The sequence below is a fragment of the Ammospiza caudacuta genome, chromosome 7 (genome assembly GCF_027887145.1).
Source record: "Ammospiza caudacuta isolate bAmmCau1 chromosome 7, bAmmCau1.pri, whole genome shotgun sequence".
In the NCBI taxonomy this organism is placed as follows: domain Eukaryota; kingdom Metazoa; phylum Chordata; class Aves; order Passeriformes; family Passerellidae; genus Ammospiza; species Ammospiza caudacuta.
The window spans coordinates 28012139-28029920 of NC_080599.1; the positions used below are offsets into that span (position 1 = coordinate 28012139).

Consider the following 17782-nt stretch of genomic DNA (forward strand, 5'->3'; position numbering starts at 1 on the left):
CCTGCAGTCTGCTCTATGTCCCCATCCCTGCAGTTCTTCTTGGGCCTTTTCCATTCATGCATTTCGGGTTTCTTGCTGGAGTTTTGTCTCTTGGTTTTGCTAGAAGACTGGTCTTATTATTCCTGTGCTTTTTAAAGACATCTTCAGATTTTTTTTGCATAGCATAGAAGTACACCCTACTCATCAGAGGGAGAGCTATGGCTCTGTTGAAATTCCTGCAGTTTTTTAGAACCTGAATATGAGAGTCTCTTCCTTAATTTTTCTTTTCTAAAGTAGTAGTATTCGGTTTGGTTTCATTGGCTTCCTCTTGCATTTTATTCAGACCATATTTTTTATGTTCTCGCTATACTGTGAGAACAGTCTTTGTCTTGCACCACCAAAACTCAGGGGAAAAAAGAGTTGTTAGCACTGATATTTTGATGAAGTTTTATTTCCTTTGTCTAAGCAGAACCCCCCCAAGATGAACTTGTGAGAAGGAACTTAGAATTTTGACAGCAGTTCAGTAAAATTGCTTTAGGATTTACAAGCTATAAGATATTGTTATTTATTTGTAAACTGTTGAAAGGAGGTTTTAACTAAGCTGTGTATTTTATTTAGAACCATATTTTCTTGAAGAAAGTTGACATTAAGCAGTAGTCAGTTTGTAATGCAACAGACAAGTATTTAGGCAAGATTATTCATATAACTGTCTGTACTTCATCTATTGTTCTGTAATGTATTTGGATCAATATATGCATATATGAACTGCTGGAATGTCTCAAGAAATCCAACATGTACCTGTACCAGATTTACTTTTCCTGAATGTCTCAGAGCTCATTTATCAAATTCTAAGATGAAGTTAACTGATTCCTCTTTTAAAACTGAAATAAAGAACATTGAGAGGAGGGCTTGACTTTCTATTTCTTACCAAATCAGTACTCACAAATGTGGCTAAAAACTACTTGGGGTGTTTGAATCCAGAAAACAGGACTTGTGTCAGAAAAAAGAAGGTAGTAAAAATATTTGAGCAATAGCAATTTTTTTTTTTTTAGAAGCCTGGATTATGAACTCCAGAAGCTGATCAAGATAAGCAGGCATTTACTTTGCAGAGTATATGCTACACAGAAAACAGCAAGAGTCTTGTGCCAAAACACAGCTCTGGGCTGACCCAAAAAATGCCAGGCAGGGAAGTGCAGTGTGCTCTATGGCATGTTCATGCTTTTATAGGGCATTTCTGCTTGTGTGTGTTTGCAGAGCAGAGACTCAGGGTAGTGCTGGCAGTCTGAGCTGTCTGAGGCATAGAAAGGTCTCAAGGACAGGTCTTCACCTACTGTAGATGGAGTATGTGCAAATAAACCAACAGGAAGTGTTATCAGGATGTTTCTGGCTGTGACTTAATGAAAAGATGTGTCTCCTTTAGGAAAGTGGGCACAAGTTACTGAGCATAGGCTTTTTTTCTCCTTAGATATATTTTTCTGGGAGTCATAAAAGATGCTTTATTGCACTACTCTATTGAGAATGCAAACCTAAAAAGCTGAGTTATTTTCCAACTGGTTGCCCAGAAATGGAAAAAGCATACAGATGCTGTTTTAGAGGCAGCTGTTTTCAGAAGCATTTGAGAGAAGGTATATTTTGTCAAGTAAAAATAATATAGGCTCATGGAGAAATTGAGCAGCTTTCTATGCTAATTCATGAGGTTATGTGGAAAAAAAGAACAGTCCTCTAATACAAAGAAAAATATGAAGCTTCTAAATCTAAATTTACTAACATGAACTCTTGTTCTGCTCGTTGTGTGCACACTGAAAACAGTTTGCTCAGGCAGTGAAATTGGTTGCTTTGGTAGGTATGATACCAGAGTAATGGCTGCTTCTTTGCTAGTTTGCAAGTGTAGAACTCTATGAAGGGGAATTCAATAAATTTGTTTCATTATGTATAGTAAAATGTTAAAAGCAAAGTCAGCGCTCTCAAGCACTTTGTGGTGTGACCTTGTACCTTGGATTCAAAGCTCTTTGGCCGGTAGGAAAGAGTCCATCTGACAGGTGCCTCAGACCTTATGATGGCTTAAAACTGATCCATCTTGGTTCACTTGGCAGACTAGAGTCTTAAGGGAAAAAAGTGCCCTTTCTGTGCAGCTTCTCATAGACAGAGGAGCCCTGAACTAGCAAGGCAGAGCTATTTTCATCATCAGAAGCTATTTTCCTTGCCTGCTCTGTTGGATCTCAATGAGCTGTAGTAGTTGTTTTGAAGATGTGTGGTGCGTGTTCTGAGTGTCACAGACAGTGAGAAACCAGAGTACATCAGTAATCAAAAATCCACTGAGAACTTAAACTTGTCCAGCAGTAGCCTGGCCTGTTTATTATATATGTAACCTGTAATTTTGACCAACAACTAGGCCTTCATCTTAATATAAAATCAATAATTATCATTTGTTGTATGCAGATCTTAAGGGCATTTCTCCATAGGCTACAGTGTAAAATTATTGAATGAGGGTGTTTTTTTAATGGCTGTATTATCCTTGAACAGCAGTAATTTAAAGTTTCAAAAAGCTAAATCTAGACTGTGTCTTGTCCTCCTCCAGACACCTCACAAAGTCTCTGCTGTGTGTACTCTGCCTGTGGTACCTCAGCTACAGCAACGAGCCAACGGTGTTAATGCAGCTTGCCAAGTTTCTATGTTGATTTTTTTGTTCCTTTAGGTGGAAAACATGGATCATCTCTTTAACATATTACCATGCAGGAAACTCTTATTTTCCTTGTTCTCATTTTGTTTCATTTGCTTTACAGGTTTTGTTTCAGTTTCCTTACCTTGTTTTCTACTTTTTGAGGTGATGTTTCTGTAATCTCAAACCCCTTCAGAAGCTGACTACATTAAGTCTTTTGAATTATATTTTTCATCTTCCTCTAGTGCCTCGTTCTCTCTCCTTCAACTTACATCTTTCTCCTGTTGATATTGCTCTTATTTCCTGAAACTTCTATCTCTCCATAGCTTCTGACTTTGCTGTTGTCTGAAGATTTATATTTCATGCATCTGCCTCAGTTAAGCTGGTTTTGATGCTGTTTCATTGCTACTATTTTTGGTATGAATGCAGTAAGTGAATTTTTGTGCTGTTGGAAATACCTATGAGCAGTGAAATGAGTGCCTGACAAGTAAAAAGGTAGATATGTGGAGGAACACAATTTTAAGAAACATTACAGGTAGTGTTGGATAAAATTACAAGCTGTAATGATGAACAGCTTTTAAAAAATTCAGCGTTGAGGCTGTTTCACTCAATTTAACGTTCATCAGCCTGTATATATTTTGACCCTGGTTTTAGATTTGAAGTTTGATGTAAAAAAAGAAGGTAGAGGTGTAATTCAGATTACTGCTGGATATAAATTGCAGCTTTCAATTTGAAATTCCCCCCACGATAATTGACCCATAAAAATGTAACACTTGCACAAGTAGTGGCTTTCATTGAGACCATAAAATCTATGACAAAATGCTAGGAGAATGTTGGTATTGGACAAGAGCTTTCATGTTGTATGTTTGATAAAACCACTCATGCAACATTGCTTAACTGAAATGTATTTTTTCTGAATTTTATCTCCCCAAAATGTCTTTCTGCATTGACTACAAATGATGTGAGAGCCTTTGTTTTTCACAAAGCATGACCTTTTCTGGTGGGTTTTCTAGGTGCATCTGCTTGGCTGCATTTGGCTCTTCCATTTGCTCACTGTAGGCTGCTGCTGAGGTTGACTGGAGCAGGACTGATAATGCTTGGGATATTTGGCTTGGTTTGGACTCAGTGTATTGGACTGAAATGCCCAACTAAATTCATGTCAAGAGTTTCATTGTACTTATATGTTCTACTGGTGTTTTTATCATAAATAGTGATGACTGAAGTTGGCCTTAGATGAAGCTTTTTGACTCGTTGCCAATCTGGGATGTGTTCTGTCCCGTGCCCTTTCACAAATGTTTTGAAGCACAATTCCACAATAAATATTTGGAAATGTCTATGAACCCTAGAGCAAAACTTATATAACCTAGAAATATACAACCTAGAGCAAAAGTTAGGTACAATGCTGTGTGCTTCAAGAGGCAATATTAATGTCAGATTACTGCCTCTACTGTGGCAGATTGCCTCTTGAAGCAGCAGAGCTGGGAAATAAGCAGTGGACCTTACCTGCCTTTCAGAATAACATGCTCAGAAATCTGTCCCTTCCTCTATCTCTGCCTGTCATCTCTCAAATGTAGTTTATGACATGGCCATAGAGTTGGGTTAGAACAGTGGGTGAAGAGCACAAAGTAGAGGACAAAAGTTTCTGTAGTCAGCAGAGCTGGTGAAATTCCAAGAGATATCTTAATAGTAAATATGACTATGTGGTGAATAATAGGTTATCTCCTGGTATGCTCTTATTTACCACAGTATCTACATCTAAAATAGATACTATGATCCCCATCACAGACTTCAAGAACTCAAAATGTTCTTTTCAAGATCCAGACAAGTGAAAGCTACAGAAGAGCATTTTAAAAAAACATTAAAAAAGAAATTAATCAATCCCACTCTCTCTTTAGTTCTGCAGTGGCATTTTGGAAGTGTAGCATATAGATAATACAGCCTGCAAGTTGCTGCATGTTGTTAGTAATAAGACCATGATTAGACAGTAAAAAATAAAAATAGCAAGTTAGTTTCTCTGATTAATTTTGTAATTTTCAGTATAAGGATCCAGCTCAAGGAGAATTGGGTACAAACATGATGGGAATGTATTTTTCTGCATATTTTCATCCACTACTGCAACTGTACTTAGTATTATTTTTTTTTAATCTAAGTGAACATATGATTAGGGAGAAAAGCAAACCACGGCTCTTACCAAGTTTCAGTAATAGAAGCTGACAATGCCACTTCCGTTGCAGCATGTCCTCCCAAGTTTTAATTTTTTAAAATCCCGTATCAAATCTGATGATTTTTAAAATGAGTGGAAGACAGTGAAATGTCAGAGTTATGCCATCCTGTTTACTGTGTATCTTTTTGTAGTGTTGGAGGCAGGTGCTTTTCTGTTGGGCTGATCTAATCCCTTGTCTCTTCTGGTAGAGAGATCTCCTAAGAGTGTGAGGCCTTAAAGAGTGCTGTGGGCTTTTGTGAGCCACCGTGAGCGAGCTGAGGGCAACTGCAGCAAAGAGAACAGCTCACTTCCCTTTGCACTGTAACAGAGAAGGTTTTTTTCTTGCAGAGTATAAGGAGATATACAGTCTGTACTTTTGCCTACTAAATATTCCTATCTTCATGGATTATGTACTGGAGTAAATTCAAATGCATGGTTCGGGTATGACTTGATACCACTAAGCAAAGCCACACACCAGTTAAATTTGTGTAGTCAATGGTTAAAGTAAACTCAGAAAAGGGAGAAGTGTGGCAGTGACTGGTTCACCCAAGACAGGAAGAAAAACTCTTCCTCTCCTTTTAGCACAAAAGGAGAAGAAAAACTCCATTACACAGCCTCCTCTGAGTGTTGTACTTGAAAGGGTCAAAATTGACAAAGAATCTGTTTAAATGTTAAAGTGAAATAACACAGTGGGAGTGAGGAAACCACATGCCATTTTAACTGCAGGATGCATACCTAAAACAGTATTGGAGGTGCAATCAATAATGAATATGTAAGCACTATTTTCCTTCTAAAATATCTGTATGCCAATTTTAAACATCCAAGGTCACAAACACCCAAAATGTATATACAGAGTGTACAGACTGGTGGTTGCAGTTTAGAAAATTTGCTTGTTCTTTTTGAAACATATAAAAATAGTCATCTGAAGTCTGTCAAAGGGCAGGGGCAAAAGAAATGTAAGTTTGGAAAACACACAACACTGATTTCTGTCTTTTCATATTTAAAAAACCCCACATGTCCCCACTTATCCAAGTCTGAACACCTTTGATAATTTCCCTATTCAGTCATTAGGGATTTTAAATAGAATGCTTACATTTAGGTAAAAAAAGAAATGGTATTAAAATATTCTGTTTAAAATGCAGGAAAAACTCCCATTTCTTTCATGATTGATTACTGTTTTGACCTATATAAAATATGGTTAAAAATTATGATATCAGTAAGTGTTCAAAAAGCATTGAAAACAAGCACTTGATCAAAGCTGAATACAGTTTGAAGCTGAATACAGCTGTTTCTGAGTCTAGGTTATCCTGTAGTGTTTATTCTGAAGGGAACTGGAATGACTTAATAGATAGGTTAGATAGATAGACAGCAGATAGGGTTTTGCTGTACTGTCCTAGGAATATCTTTTTGTGTTCTTTTGCCCTTCATGCAAAACCTGAAATGTAGTACATGCACCAGAGAGGACAAGCTCCAATTCCACGTTTAGAAGAGCTCTGAGGCAGTCTGCACTTTTGATGTGAGTTGCAGTGTTGATAACACAGCAATGCTTACAGGTTGTCATTCTTTAAGCAAGATCTTAAAAAAAAAAAAAAGAAAAAAAAAAGAAAAAATCAAACCCAGCCAAAAAACCAGCCTCAAATTTAACACCCCAGAAGGCATGGTGAGGGCTGAAGGTATTCAAAGAATCAAAACCACGAGCTGCAGACAGGAAGCAGCTGCTCAAACTCCTTCCCTCTGTGCTTGCGTTAGGGAGTCTCTTGGCATTGTGGACAAAATGAACCAAGGGATGAGCAGGACGGTGCTGCTTGTGCAATTTAAACCCTTTTCATTTCCCTGTAAGAACAGAGCCATCTAGGGAACCTTTCTTGCTTTTGGACTAGTAAGTGTAGCCTCATCAGGGACCTAAACTTTGAAAAATGGTGTTTTAAATACAATTTTTAAAACTATATATACATTTGTGTCCATTATTGGATATAGATTAGTCAAGACTTGCTCATTATAGTTCTAATAACATGATATTGAGTTTTACTGATTCCCAGAGAGCATTTGGTTTTGCTTTTTCCTCCTTTAAAGTTTAGGATTCTCATGTGCAGTTCTGTCAGCCAGCCCCATTGTTCTAGTTCCAGAGTTTGCATGACCAGAATCATCACTTCTGGTAAAAGGAGTAAAATGTCGAGTGTGCAAAAGAGGGTAAATATTCTTGGCATCAACCCATCCTTTTGGACATAAGGCCATCTGTCCTCATATCTTTGAGTGGTTTGTAAGACTAGTGTTCTAGGAGCTTTGCCTGCCTTCCTGGTTCCAAACTGCCCGTCTGGCCTCTCTCCTTCTTAGAAGACATGGGAGAAAAAGTTGCATCTTCTGTAGCTGTTGATTCCCTGGGGCTTTTGAAGTCCCAGTGGTTTGCATCTCTGTATTTATCTTATCTACGAACAGATCGGCAATACCCAGGAGGCTTTTTGTCTTTGCTTTTTTTTTTTCTTTTTTTTTTTTTTACTATGGAGGAACTTTGCTGCCACTTTATTGTGGAGACACTAACACCAGGGAGAATGCATGGGAGATGAGACTCCCCTAGGGCACTGCGTGTAGGGTATGAAGGTATGCATGCCCAGAGCCAGCCAGGCTTTTCCCTGTGGCACAACAGCACCTCTGAGCTCTCCTCTCGCAGCTGGGGCTCAGAGGAAACGTGCATGACTGCCAAAACCAGCTTTTACAGCAATCATACCCTTGCTGCCTCTGCATGAAAGCATTTGGCACCTGGTTTCAAACCTTTCTTTCACGGCTGCTGGCAGGCTCCTGTCAGTCACAAAGACTTGGCTCGGGGTTGTGAATTTCTCTGCCACGGTTCCCCGGGACGGTTGGTCTATTTTCCTTACTGCTCCCCTGCCAGTGCTGAGCATTGATGGGAAGGAGGGATGAAGTAGTCCTCAGGTGTGTTTCCTTAGGGTGTAGTTCAGGAAATGGAAGAATGGACATGGACAATGAGAGAGCCGGAATCAGGATGGCTGAAGGTGATGTCAGTGAGAAAACTGGCAGCATCCCACAGCTGGTGATGACCCCAGTGGAAAGTAAATTTGTGCCTTTCCTTTGGATTGCACCTATCAGTGCTCTACACCTAAAGCCTGGATTTCATTGTCTGAATGAGGTGAAGGTCAGGAGTGTGAAGCTATGTGTAATGAAACACAGATGATGACATTTCTACCTGCTGGAGGTCTGCAGTCTGTCCTGTTGTTGGAGGTGTTGGTGCAGGTGCCAAGGCTGTAAATTGTCTTTCAGATCTTTGTGTCTGTATGGATTTGACACTTCAGTGCATGCCACAACATTATTTAGTAGAGGCGTATTTGCAGAGCTGGCATTTGTAATTTGGGTTTTTTTTTTGTTTTTAAGGGATGTGTTAGAGATGCCAGTATGTAAAACAAAGGTTTGCTTTTAGGTCAGGTTTTTTCTTCTCTCTCTCTTTTTTAAAATCTTCTTCCCCCCTACCCCCTTCTTTCCTTTCATTTTAAGGAGTTTTCATTCATTTTGACTTTGGGAAAAGCCCTCATCCTTTCTCCTTCCCTAGAGGCTTGTGGTTTGATTAAAACTAACCTGAAGCAACACAGACTACTATTACGTTACCCAAAGAAGGCAGATGGAGAGAAAATGTTCAATTTAGCTTATGAACATGCTTTACTTAGAATAATATGCTCATTAGATCAGCAGCTGTGTAATCATCCTGGAGTTGTCTGGCTTAATGTTTGGGGTTTTTTTCTTTTTATCTGTTAACCAAGTAAAGTTGAAATGTAGCAGTTTCTAGAGGTCTTTTGGTTCAAAAGTTAGTGATGAATTAGTGTATAATATTCATACATATTAATCAATAGATATATTTCAACTCCCCCCACTCCCCTCTGTGCCAAATGAAGTATTGATCTAGGGTTGTCCAGAGCCTGGTAAACTCTACAGTAGCACAAGATGAACCTTTCTTCATGTAAGCAATTTGAGACGATGTTTATGTCCAGCATTTTCATCTTGTCTCTGAGTGACACAGACACAAAATGATGCTTCTCTTTCCCCTCCTCCTCACCATTCTGGTGAATGAGTGAAAACAGCTTCATGAGACCTCACTGAGCATGTGGGCATGACTGGCAGTTCTGGCTTTAAAGTGTCCTGGAGATGAGGCACTTAAGATTGGCCTCATAAGAGCCTCACCCCGTGTGCAGAGAATGTATGGTGTTGTGTTCTCCAGAAACATTGGATTTCTATATGCATTGGCTTTTTGTTTTTCATGATCTGCCCAGAGCTCTGACTTTTACTGTGTAGTAGGAAAACACAATCTGATAGAAGTGCCTGCATGGAAGCAACTGCTTTGATAATTTAACCACAAGTGAGTCTTTCTAGGTTTTATTGGCATAAGCTATGAAAATAATGCCATCAGTATTTGTGGATCACTTAACATTTTCAGTTTAGGTAATATCAGAAATATAAATATGGGCATAGTTATTATAGCAGCTGTCAGTAGCACAGAGTTACTGCTTGTTTGTTGAGACAGCGAGTTGCAAAATCATTTACTTCTGTTTCTTCTAAAAGTGGAAAAGTACTCTTAAAATGTACCTAATCTGTTCTTTAATTGCATAATTTGCAAGTTCTTTTTAAAGAAACAAGATTAAAAAGAGACACAACTAAAATACTGTAAAAGGGACATTTTAAACTCAGACACGCTAATGCTATGGAAAGTTGTAAAATAGTCCCTCTAGTGTACTGCTTCTGTAAGCAGGCACAGGAATATCTGATGTGATAAACTGAAGAGCATGGCTGCAGGAAAATACAAAATAATGTTTTGGCAAGGCATTTTAAAGTTCTTATATAAAACTGGAGAGTCTGACCTACCACTGAAAGTCAAGTCAAGCCATAATAAATATGAAGCAAAAAAAAGGTGTTAGAGTTCCTAATGAAGTAAAGAGTTAATGATGAGAGCAATGTGAGATCATTGCTCTTGCCAGCAGTGCCTGAAACATGAATGAGGAGCAGAGCCACTCACCAGGGTGTGGGCTGAGGTGTGCTTCCTCTTCCGACGCTGTAGATTTGAATTTTGTGTCATATTTTGCATAAACAGCCTATGTACTGAAAAACAAACTTGGATGTTCACATCTTCTTGAAGTGAATGTGACTTTGATGTGACTTCTAAAGACCTGCTTAACCTCTGTCTCGTGGTGTTAGGCAGTGCAAAGGAGCTGTTCTGGGTGGGTGCAGTGAGGCTTCCTTTTATGCCTGAAAGCCTCTTGCTAATATTGCCCAGTGTCAGGTTCCCTGCAGGCAACTCACAGAATTATTGTGCTTTTCAGTGTGAAGGAATGTATTCGTTGTAGGATGTTTTGGAGTGTAAATGTTTCTTTTTTTTCTGTGTTGTAGGTGGCCAGAATGTCAATTAGGAATCTTTACTGAGTACCTGTTTTTTGCTGACTGCTCCTGCTGGTCTTGTGCGTGCAAAACTCTGCAGCCCTTTGTACATTTGTTTGTTGCAGAGCAGCACCAGGCATGGTATCCCTGTTGTTCTGGACTTTGTACAGGCAAGGAGTGCTACTTTTGCACTTAAACTAAGATCCAGTTAAGCCTTATTCAAAGTACAGGAGTATCTGTCAGAGTCCTTGCTTTGGAAGAGAGCAGGGTGATCATTTAGGGTTAAATGCATAAAAGGGATTAAAGCTCTGCTGAAAGGAAGAAAGCAAAGCAAAAAAAGCACATGCAAAGTGCTAAATTGCATGTTAGGGACTTTAATGTGTATAGTACATTGTAATTTTGGAGTTCAGAATATTATAGGTTCCCTCATATCAACTGTACAGGGCTTCAAACAATCACTGTTCTGAAAAACTCCTAAAGCTTTCTTTTGTTCAGTTATTGCAAATCAGACATTTTGCTGCATTTAAGTTAGTTTTGCTGAATGATTATTGAAATTCTGTTTATCAGACAATTCAGCCCATACATAACTGCAGTCATCCCCATGGACCATGACATTTGGGAACTCTTGGTTGTTTCTGTAGTGTCTTAGAACCAAAGAACTGAAATTTCATGTAGAAGGAGAGTCTTGCTTTGCCCCACCTTTTGTTGGAGCAAATACATTTACATGTGTATGATACCGGATTGGTGTGTTGACCAGAAGTGGTAATTCCATGTGTGATTACTGGTGTAAGTATTCTTGACATTTTCTTTAGAATTCTTTAGGGAAACCACAAGTGCAAGAGAAATGCCTCTCGGTAAATATGGTTCTGTTTCTTGATAGAGCTGTTTTAGGCTGTGGTTTAGTAGGAGTGGTTCAATGGGTAAGCATTATCTTTTGTTCTGTGGAAGTTGAATCTGTGTTCTAATCTTTACTAGAGACTGGAATGCTTAATGGTTTCTGTTCTAAGGGCAGGCAAGATTCTTGTAGTCTCCTGTTGTCTCTAGTCATACAGTTCCTTTCTCCACCCTTTTCTCTGCACATTTTCTGGTAAATGCTTCTCTGGCTTCCCCAGTGTGTGTGGGTGTCATTGTGGGCCTCTGTGCCCGCCCCCTCCAAGTTTTCACATCAGTTCCTGAAAGAGTTTTTCTATTCCTCTTATGTATAAATCTTGCTTTTGTTTGTGTACATATTGATAGCTCTAAAATGTAACTCGGCAGTACACTTTGGGAACCATGCTTGCTAGTTACCTACCTAAAATTCGTAATTTTATTTGTACAGCTTTTTTTTTTTTAAATGTGATCTTGAAGGAGCTGTAATTAGCTGTGAGGAGTAAGCCATATGTCTACTGGGTTTGATTATGCCAGATAAGCGAGAATCCCTCTAAGGAAAAGGGTCTGCGTGGGTGGAGTAGTTTGCAAGAGATTTTTTGTATGCTGGGAAATATCATGTTCAAACAAGTAAGGGATATTCAGTTCACCAGACTTGCCCCTCTTTGTTTTGAGAACCATGAAGCCTCCTCTGATTTTGCCAATCAATGCCCACCCATGCATCAGGACAGATCATTTTGCCAGTGAATCCCACAGCATCTTGTCTCGTGTGGCTCAGGGCTCCTTGCAGCTGCAGGTGTGCAGGGGTAGGTTCTGGTCTGCTATGGAAACCAGAACTCCCCTGCAACACCAAGACTTGTTAAAGGAGTCTTTTTTCAATTTTGGTATTTTGATTAACATGAAATAGTTTTTAATTCATTTTGCCATTTATTTAATCAACTTTTATTCACAATTTCTAAAGCTTATTCTAGACCATATCGCATTTCTTCTGTTCAGAGGGGAAATATGTGCCCCCATCTTTGATTATGTTAATGGCATATTTATTTGTTTTTATTATTCTTTGCTGTTAGGCAAAATGAGGTTTTTTTTATGGCATTAATTTTCACAGCTGTTTAAATGAACTCCAAATATTGTTTTCACAGGATTAATCTAACATTAATTCTTAATTTTGCTCATCTGCCTCTGAATTATTATTCACTGTGGAGACTTTGTAACTTCAGTTTAAGCTGTAGTTTGTGATATTTCTCTGTGGTTTTTACTTTGTCATTCTCCTGTGTAAACATGTAATTTTCCTTCCTTAGAGAGATGCACTTTTAACTCTCTTTTATGGTCATGGCAGTCTTGTAATTAGAACTTCAAAAATAAACAACTGAAATTGTAGTGATTATTCCCAAATGCCTGTGAAATGTAGAAATGTAGAATTGCTGTACTGAATTTTGCTACTTCTGAATAAAAGCTTCTTTTGAGATTTCTTTTCAGCTTAATATGGATTTTGATTTGAAAAGATAGAGGCTGAAACTTCTGAGGAGTTCAGGAGAAACATTGTCACTGAAGTGTGGACATTCAGGCAGGGTCATTCTGGGCCCTTTTCTCTCTCTAGCAAATAAGGCTCGCATATCTGCGTGTGAGTGAACAGTAATGGTGGAGAGGGCTGGCCAGGCAGAGTCAAATAGGTCTTGTATGAATTCAGTTGCCAGCAAACAACCTCATGTATGTGACCGTGTGTGTATATATGTGTATTCCACCCTTCCTAATGCTGCCCCTCGCTTTGTGTGTAACCTCAGCGCTTACAGGAGGTGTTCTCTTAGGATGAGGTTTCCCAGACTGCCGCCCTATTCCAGCCATGAGGAAGGGCTCCGGGCTCCGCTGTGCGGCTGTGCCCGTGGGGCCGATGGGAGGGCCCAGCTCCGGCCCCGAGGTGCGGGCGGAGCTCCGGCTCTGTCTGCCCTCCGCCTCCCCGGGCTTCTGCTGCCTCGGCCTCTGGCTCCCTCTGCTGCCCAAACTCCTCCTGCTGCAGCTACCCAAAGAGCCCAAGCGGTCTTAGGACAAAATCTAATTCCAAGTGCATCCAGGTCCAATTGCAAACTGTGTTTGGCACAGCCAGATTTTGTCTCTGTTTATATAATTTGATTTGAAGTAATGCTGCTGATAACGAAACAATAGAGAACAAAATGTTTTATTGCTTCTGTTCTACAACTAATCAGAGTTTGCTTCCCTCTCCTGCAGGTGATAGAAACACTTTCGAAGCTTTCCCGCACTCCCATTGCCCTAGGCACAGGCATAAGGTATGTTATTGCTATTGGGAACGGTGGCACTAATGCCTCGTGGTGGGATGCTCCTTGGCAAGGTTGTTAGAGGCAGTATAGGCTGTGTCCCCCACTGAGAGCTTCTCCAGCTGTAAGCCAGAGTGCCAGGTGGGCAGGTATGCAAGGCTCTGGACCTCTGAGGAGCTCCAGAAGGTGTGTGCTACCTCTGTACGCTCCCTGGAGGGTCTGAGTGGTGTGTTCTGCTCGCACTGAAACGGGAGGTGAACAGAGGAGCAGCAGTTCTGGTATTGCAGAACTTGTGTAAATTGTGACACAGGGATCAGAAGTCAAGCTGATGCTGTGCTGATTTATTTAGAGACAAATGGGGTTTCTTTTCTTTCTCGCTTCTAAAAAATCAGCAAAATCAGCTAAGTTGTGAGATTCTTATTTTTAAAAAGAAACAACAATAACAAAAAAAAAATCCAACCAGATCTAACCTGAAAGTTTTGATAATTTTTTCCAGTTGAAAAATGTCAATGGTGTGTATTAGTGGTGATTTATAACAACTGTGCCCGGTAGAGTTTTTATTATATTAAGTGTCAATCCACATAATGAAGTATAAATACACATACACTGCTCATCAGAGAAAGGGGGGGACTATATGAGCACATTAGTATACAATAATCTGTGTGAAAATTTTGGAAGCCAAACAGAAATCCACTATATGACTAGGCTAGTGGTGTCTGTAATTAATGCTGTTTTTCTTTCTATAGGCCCTTCCCTACAGAAGAAAGTGTTGATGATGAAGATATCTACAAAGGTTTACCTGATTTGATAGAGTACGTTGTAAATATATTAATTACAGATTTTTGTCTTTCAGTTGCATGCTATTGTTTGTATTGTGCTGTAGAACATATAGTTTTAATGAGAATGAGATATTAATTCAATTAGTAAATATTTTGTTAGTTATTATGCTGACCAGGAAGAATTAATTATGAAAACTTATTGGAATTATTATGCTACATTTGTGTATATAAAGCAGCATGTTTTACAGAGGGTGCTTGTAGCAAAGGAAATAAAGAATGCATTTCTAAGTCACCTGTCAGCACTACGAGAATGCTTTCAGAAGATTGCAACATCACTTGTAAGGAAATTGTCTTTGCTAACTGGCAAAGAAAATGAGTGTTTGGATCATAATTCAGGATCTTTTCCCTAAAGACAGTGAATTTTTTAATGTGAGTGCATTTACCTCTTCTGGGTAAGTGTTTGCAGGATTGTCAGGATACTCTGGTGTCCTATGGCTGGGATCTCTTGAGATCCATGAGGGATTGTGTTGGACAAGAGCCAGGTCAGAGCTTCCTGTTCCAAGGCTCAAAGTTCACCAGCACTCCTTGCATGTTGCTTCCTGCAGTGTGGGAAAGAAGCTGCTGTTCACGCCAGGGATTTGTTTCTTCAGTGCCTATAAAGAAGGGAAACCTCAGTGTGATTGGCATTGCTCAATTTACCACTTTCCCTGCCAAGCTTGTCCTTGTCTCTGCAGCTGGCTGTCTCATAGATAATTGCTTTTCACTCTGTGTAGCAGAGCATGCAGAAGGTAGCAGTTGTAGTCTCCTCTGAGACCCAAGTGGACAAGAGGTGATGTCCTTATCTCTTAGATGTGGTGGCATTATAACTGTTTGAAAATAGTTCCACCAGTTTTTAAATGGGTATGTAAATTCAGCATTGTGAGACAGTCTTTCATTAAGAAAAAAAAAAACCTAACAAATCATACCAAAGAAATTGATTTGTAACTCTTCTTGTGTAACAAATTATGAAAATTATTAACAGAAATTTAATAGTTGGATGCTGTCTCAATTGTGGAGGAAGCGATTCAAGAATAAGAAACAAATGTGCCAGTGAATAATGCAAATAGCTCACATTTTTTAGTTTCCCTCAATTATCAGTAAGTTTATTTGAAATTGATTTAATTTTCCCTGAGTTTAAATGGCGTCTAAAGAATTAAAAATTAATTTAAGTCTTCTTGTCAGAAATAACTGTAGTAGCTAAATGTTTCTACCCTTCCTCTGCCTTTTTGCCAGCTTTTGTTCCCTGGAGCAGAGGTGGTAGAATGGAGTGTGTGCTGCATCTGACAGCTGCCAGTGTTTAATGTGAAGTGCCAACACAGCATCACTGCTGGTGGGAACTGAAACACTGGACTAACCTGTTGGTTTTTACTCTGAAGGGTTTCAGTGTTGTCTTCCAACAGGACAAACCTCAAAATTGTCTGCATATGTGATCCAGTTTCTATATTGTTTTTGTGACTTGACCGCTTTCAATATCTTTTAGAGTTTTTTTGTAGACTTACCCTAAGGAATAGGAGTGAGAGTTATTATAGGCTTGATGCAATCCTAGCACAAAGCAGGTTACACTCTAGCAGGGCTGACTGTAATGAAGCTGAATTAGCTGAGGGCAGAGTTGAGCACTGACTTTCTGCTGTATTTCTGTGGTCTGGGTAATCGCAGGGCATCACTTGCACGTAGTTGTTTTTGTTGAACTGATTTTCAGTTTGATTGGTTCCTTTGTTCATTTTTGTGTTGCTGGAGGGTGTGTGAGACGATCCAGATTCTGGTTTATGATGTGGAGGTACAGTGCCTCAGTGCTGGCTCTGCAGTCTCTGGTGTATTTTACCCTGGCTCATGCTTTCTGCAGACAGGGAGAAGACCTGTAACAGTCTCACATCCCAGTGCAGTGGGATGCAGGCAGTAAGGAGAGGCAGCTCCTCTTCCCTGGATGTGTTGGGGAAAAGGTCAAGGAAAAGAGGGACATGGATTGTAGCTCTTTCTGAGGTGTTGCTTTTGCAAAGTAAACTATTCTAAATTCATTAGTCTTCGGTATTGTGTTGATTCTGTAAAATTTATTTTAAATGAATTGAGAAAATAAAATTAATGGACCTAATTTCCCTTAATGAGTTATTTTCATTAGCTATTCTATTAATTAATCTGTTTGTTTACTGTAGCACTTTCTCCTATGAGTAGTCCCTTGCGGAGCTGGTGGTACTTTGTCTGTGCTGCACATTTTTTTTTCTTTTCTTATCTTTTCAGTGAAACTGGTGTTGAGGAAGATGAGGAGTTGTATGATTGTGTCTATGGAGAAGATGAAGGTGGTGAAGTTTATGAAGACCTAATGAAAGATGAAGCAGCACAGCAACCTGTATGTTTTCCAGTTCCTAGCTGCTTTCCATGCCTAGTATGCTTTGCATACTTTTTGAGTAAAGGGGAAAACAATAACTATAGTAAGCTTAAAAAAAGTGATTTTTAAATGAAATACAATAATTACTTTGATAGTTTTGAGTAGTAAAATTTACCAGCTATTTTAAGAACAGTTAATTGAATTGCTTGCTTGAAAGTGTCCTACCTTCAAATTTGTTATCATTTTGTGAAATTCTTGTGTATAATATTATTATTTCAGCCATAGTTTAGGTGACTAGCCTAACAAGGACAACTGAGAATTGTTTCAAATTAATGAATTTATCCAACCATGTAGGTTTATGTTGCAAAGTAAACTATTCCACCAAGTTTTCCCTAGGTGTAGCTGAACTCCAGAGGCAGCTTTTCTTACCTGTACTGGTATCACACATTATTTCTTATTCTCCCTTTCCTTTTGTGTATTGCACTCAAATTCTAGATGTTTGCAGTGTGGATAGAAAAATTGGTATGTCAATTTCTGCCAAAAGTGTCTGTGTTAGTGGTCTCTTTGGGTTAGGTGAGCTCAAAACTGAAGTGAATGGAATGCCAGGATTTGTTTGCATCGCTCATATAAGTACTGATGAACAACAAATGCCCAAGTTTCGCAAATGGATATAAACTACTGAGTACAGCAACCTCTGTAATGGGGCGAATATGCAAACATTTTTTTGGACAGTATTGAGCTAAAGGTAAAAAATAGCTGAAAGTCTAAATAATGCCAAATTCTATTACTTTATAGAAATTAATTACCTACAGTTAACTGTGAATGTCTCCTTCCCTGTACAAAAGAATTTGGGAATAAATTTGAGATGAGGGTGACCATGATGATGCTCACCAAGCACAATTCTCCTGATAAGACTGCATTTTTGCAAAATGGTTACTTGTGTCTGCATCTGACAAAGACAGAACCTTACTGTTCATTGTGGGAAAATGAAGAACTGCACAAATTGGGTTTTCAAGAGTAGTTTCTGAAGTGCTAAAATTTAATCTAGAAATTCTGCTATTCCTAGAAAAGTCTTTTGTTCAAAAGCTAAATGTAGTTTTTCTGAATGGCAAGAACTAGAGTGCAAAATTTCTGCTCTTGACTCTCTCTGTATTTGATCATCATCTAGTTATCTGGTCTGTGTGCAGCACAGGAATTCTCTACATTGGATGAAAATAAGTAAGATACAACCAGGGATATGCTGAGGGGTGTTGCAAATTGATAAATAAGCTTCAGAAAGTATGT

The 17782-nt window shown here is 39.1% G+C and overlaps 1 protein-coding gene across 1 annotated transcript in view; it reads left to right on the top strand.

The window, feature by feature from the left end:
- Positions 1 to 17782, top strand: part of VAV3 (vav guanine nucleotide exchange factor 3) — a 147523-nt gene that overhangs the window by 39188 nt on the left and 90553 nt on the right. The window contains exons 3-5 of the mRNA XM_058808132.1: positions 13311 to 13369; positions 14104 to 14169; positions 16411 to 16519. Of these exons, the coding sequence (XP_058664115.1) occupies positions 13311 to 13369; positions 14104 to 14169; positions 16411 to 16519 (234 nt within the window). The remainder of the gene's footprint in view (positions 1 to 13310; positions 13370 to 14103; positions 14170 to 16410; positions 16520 to 17782) is intronic.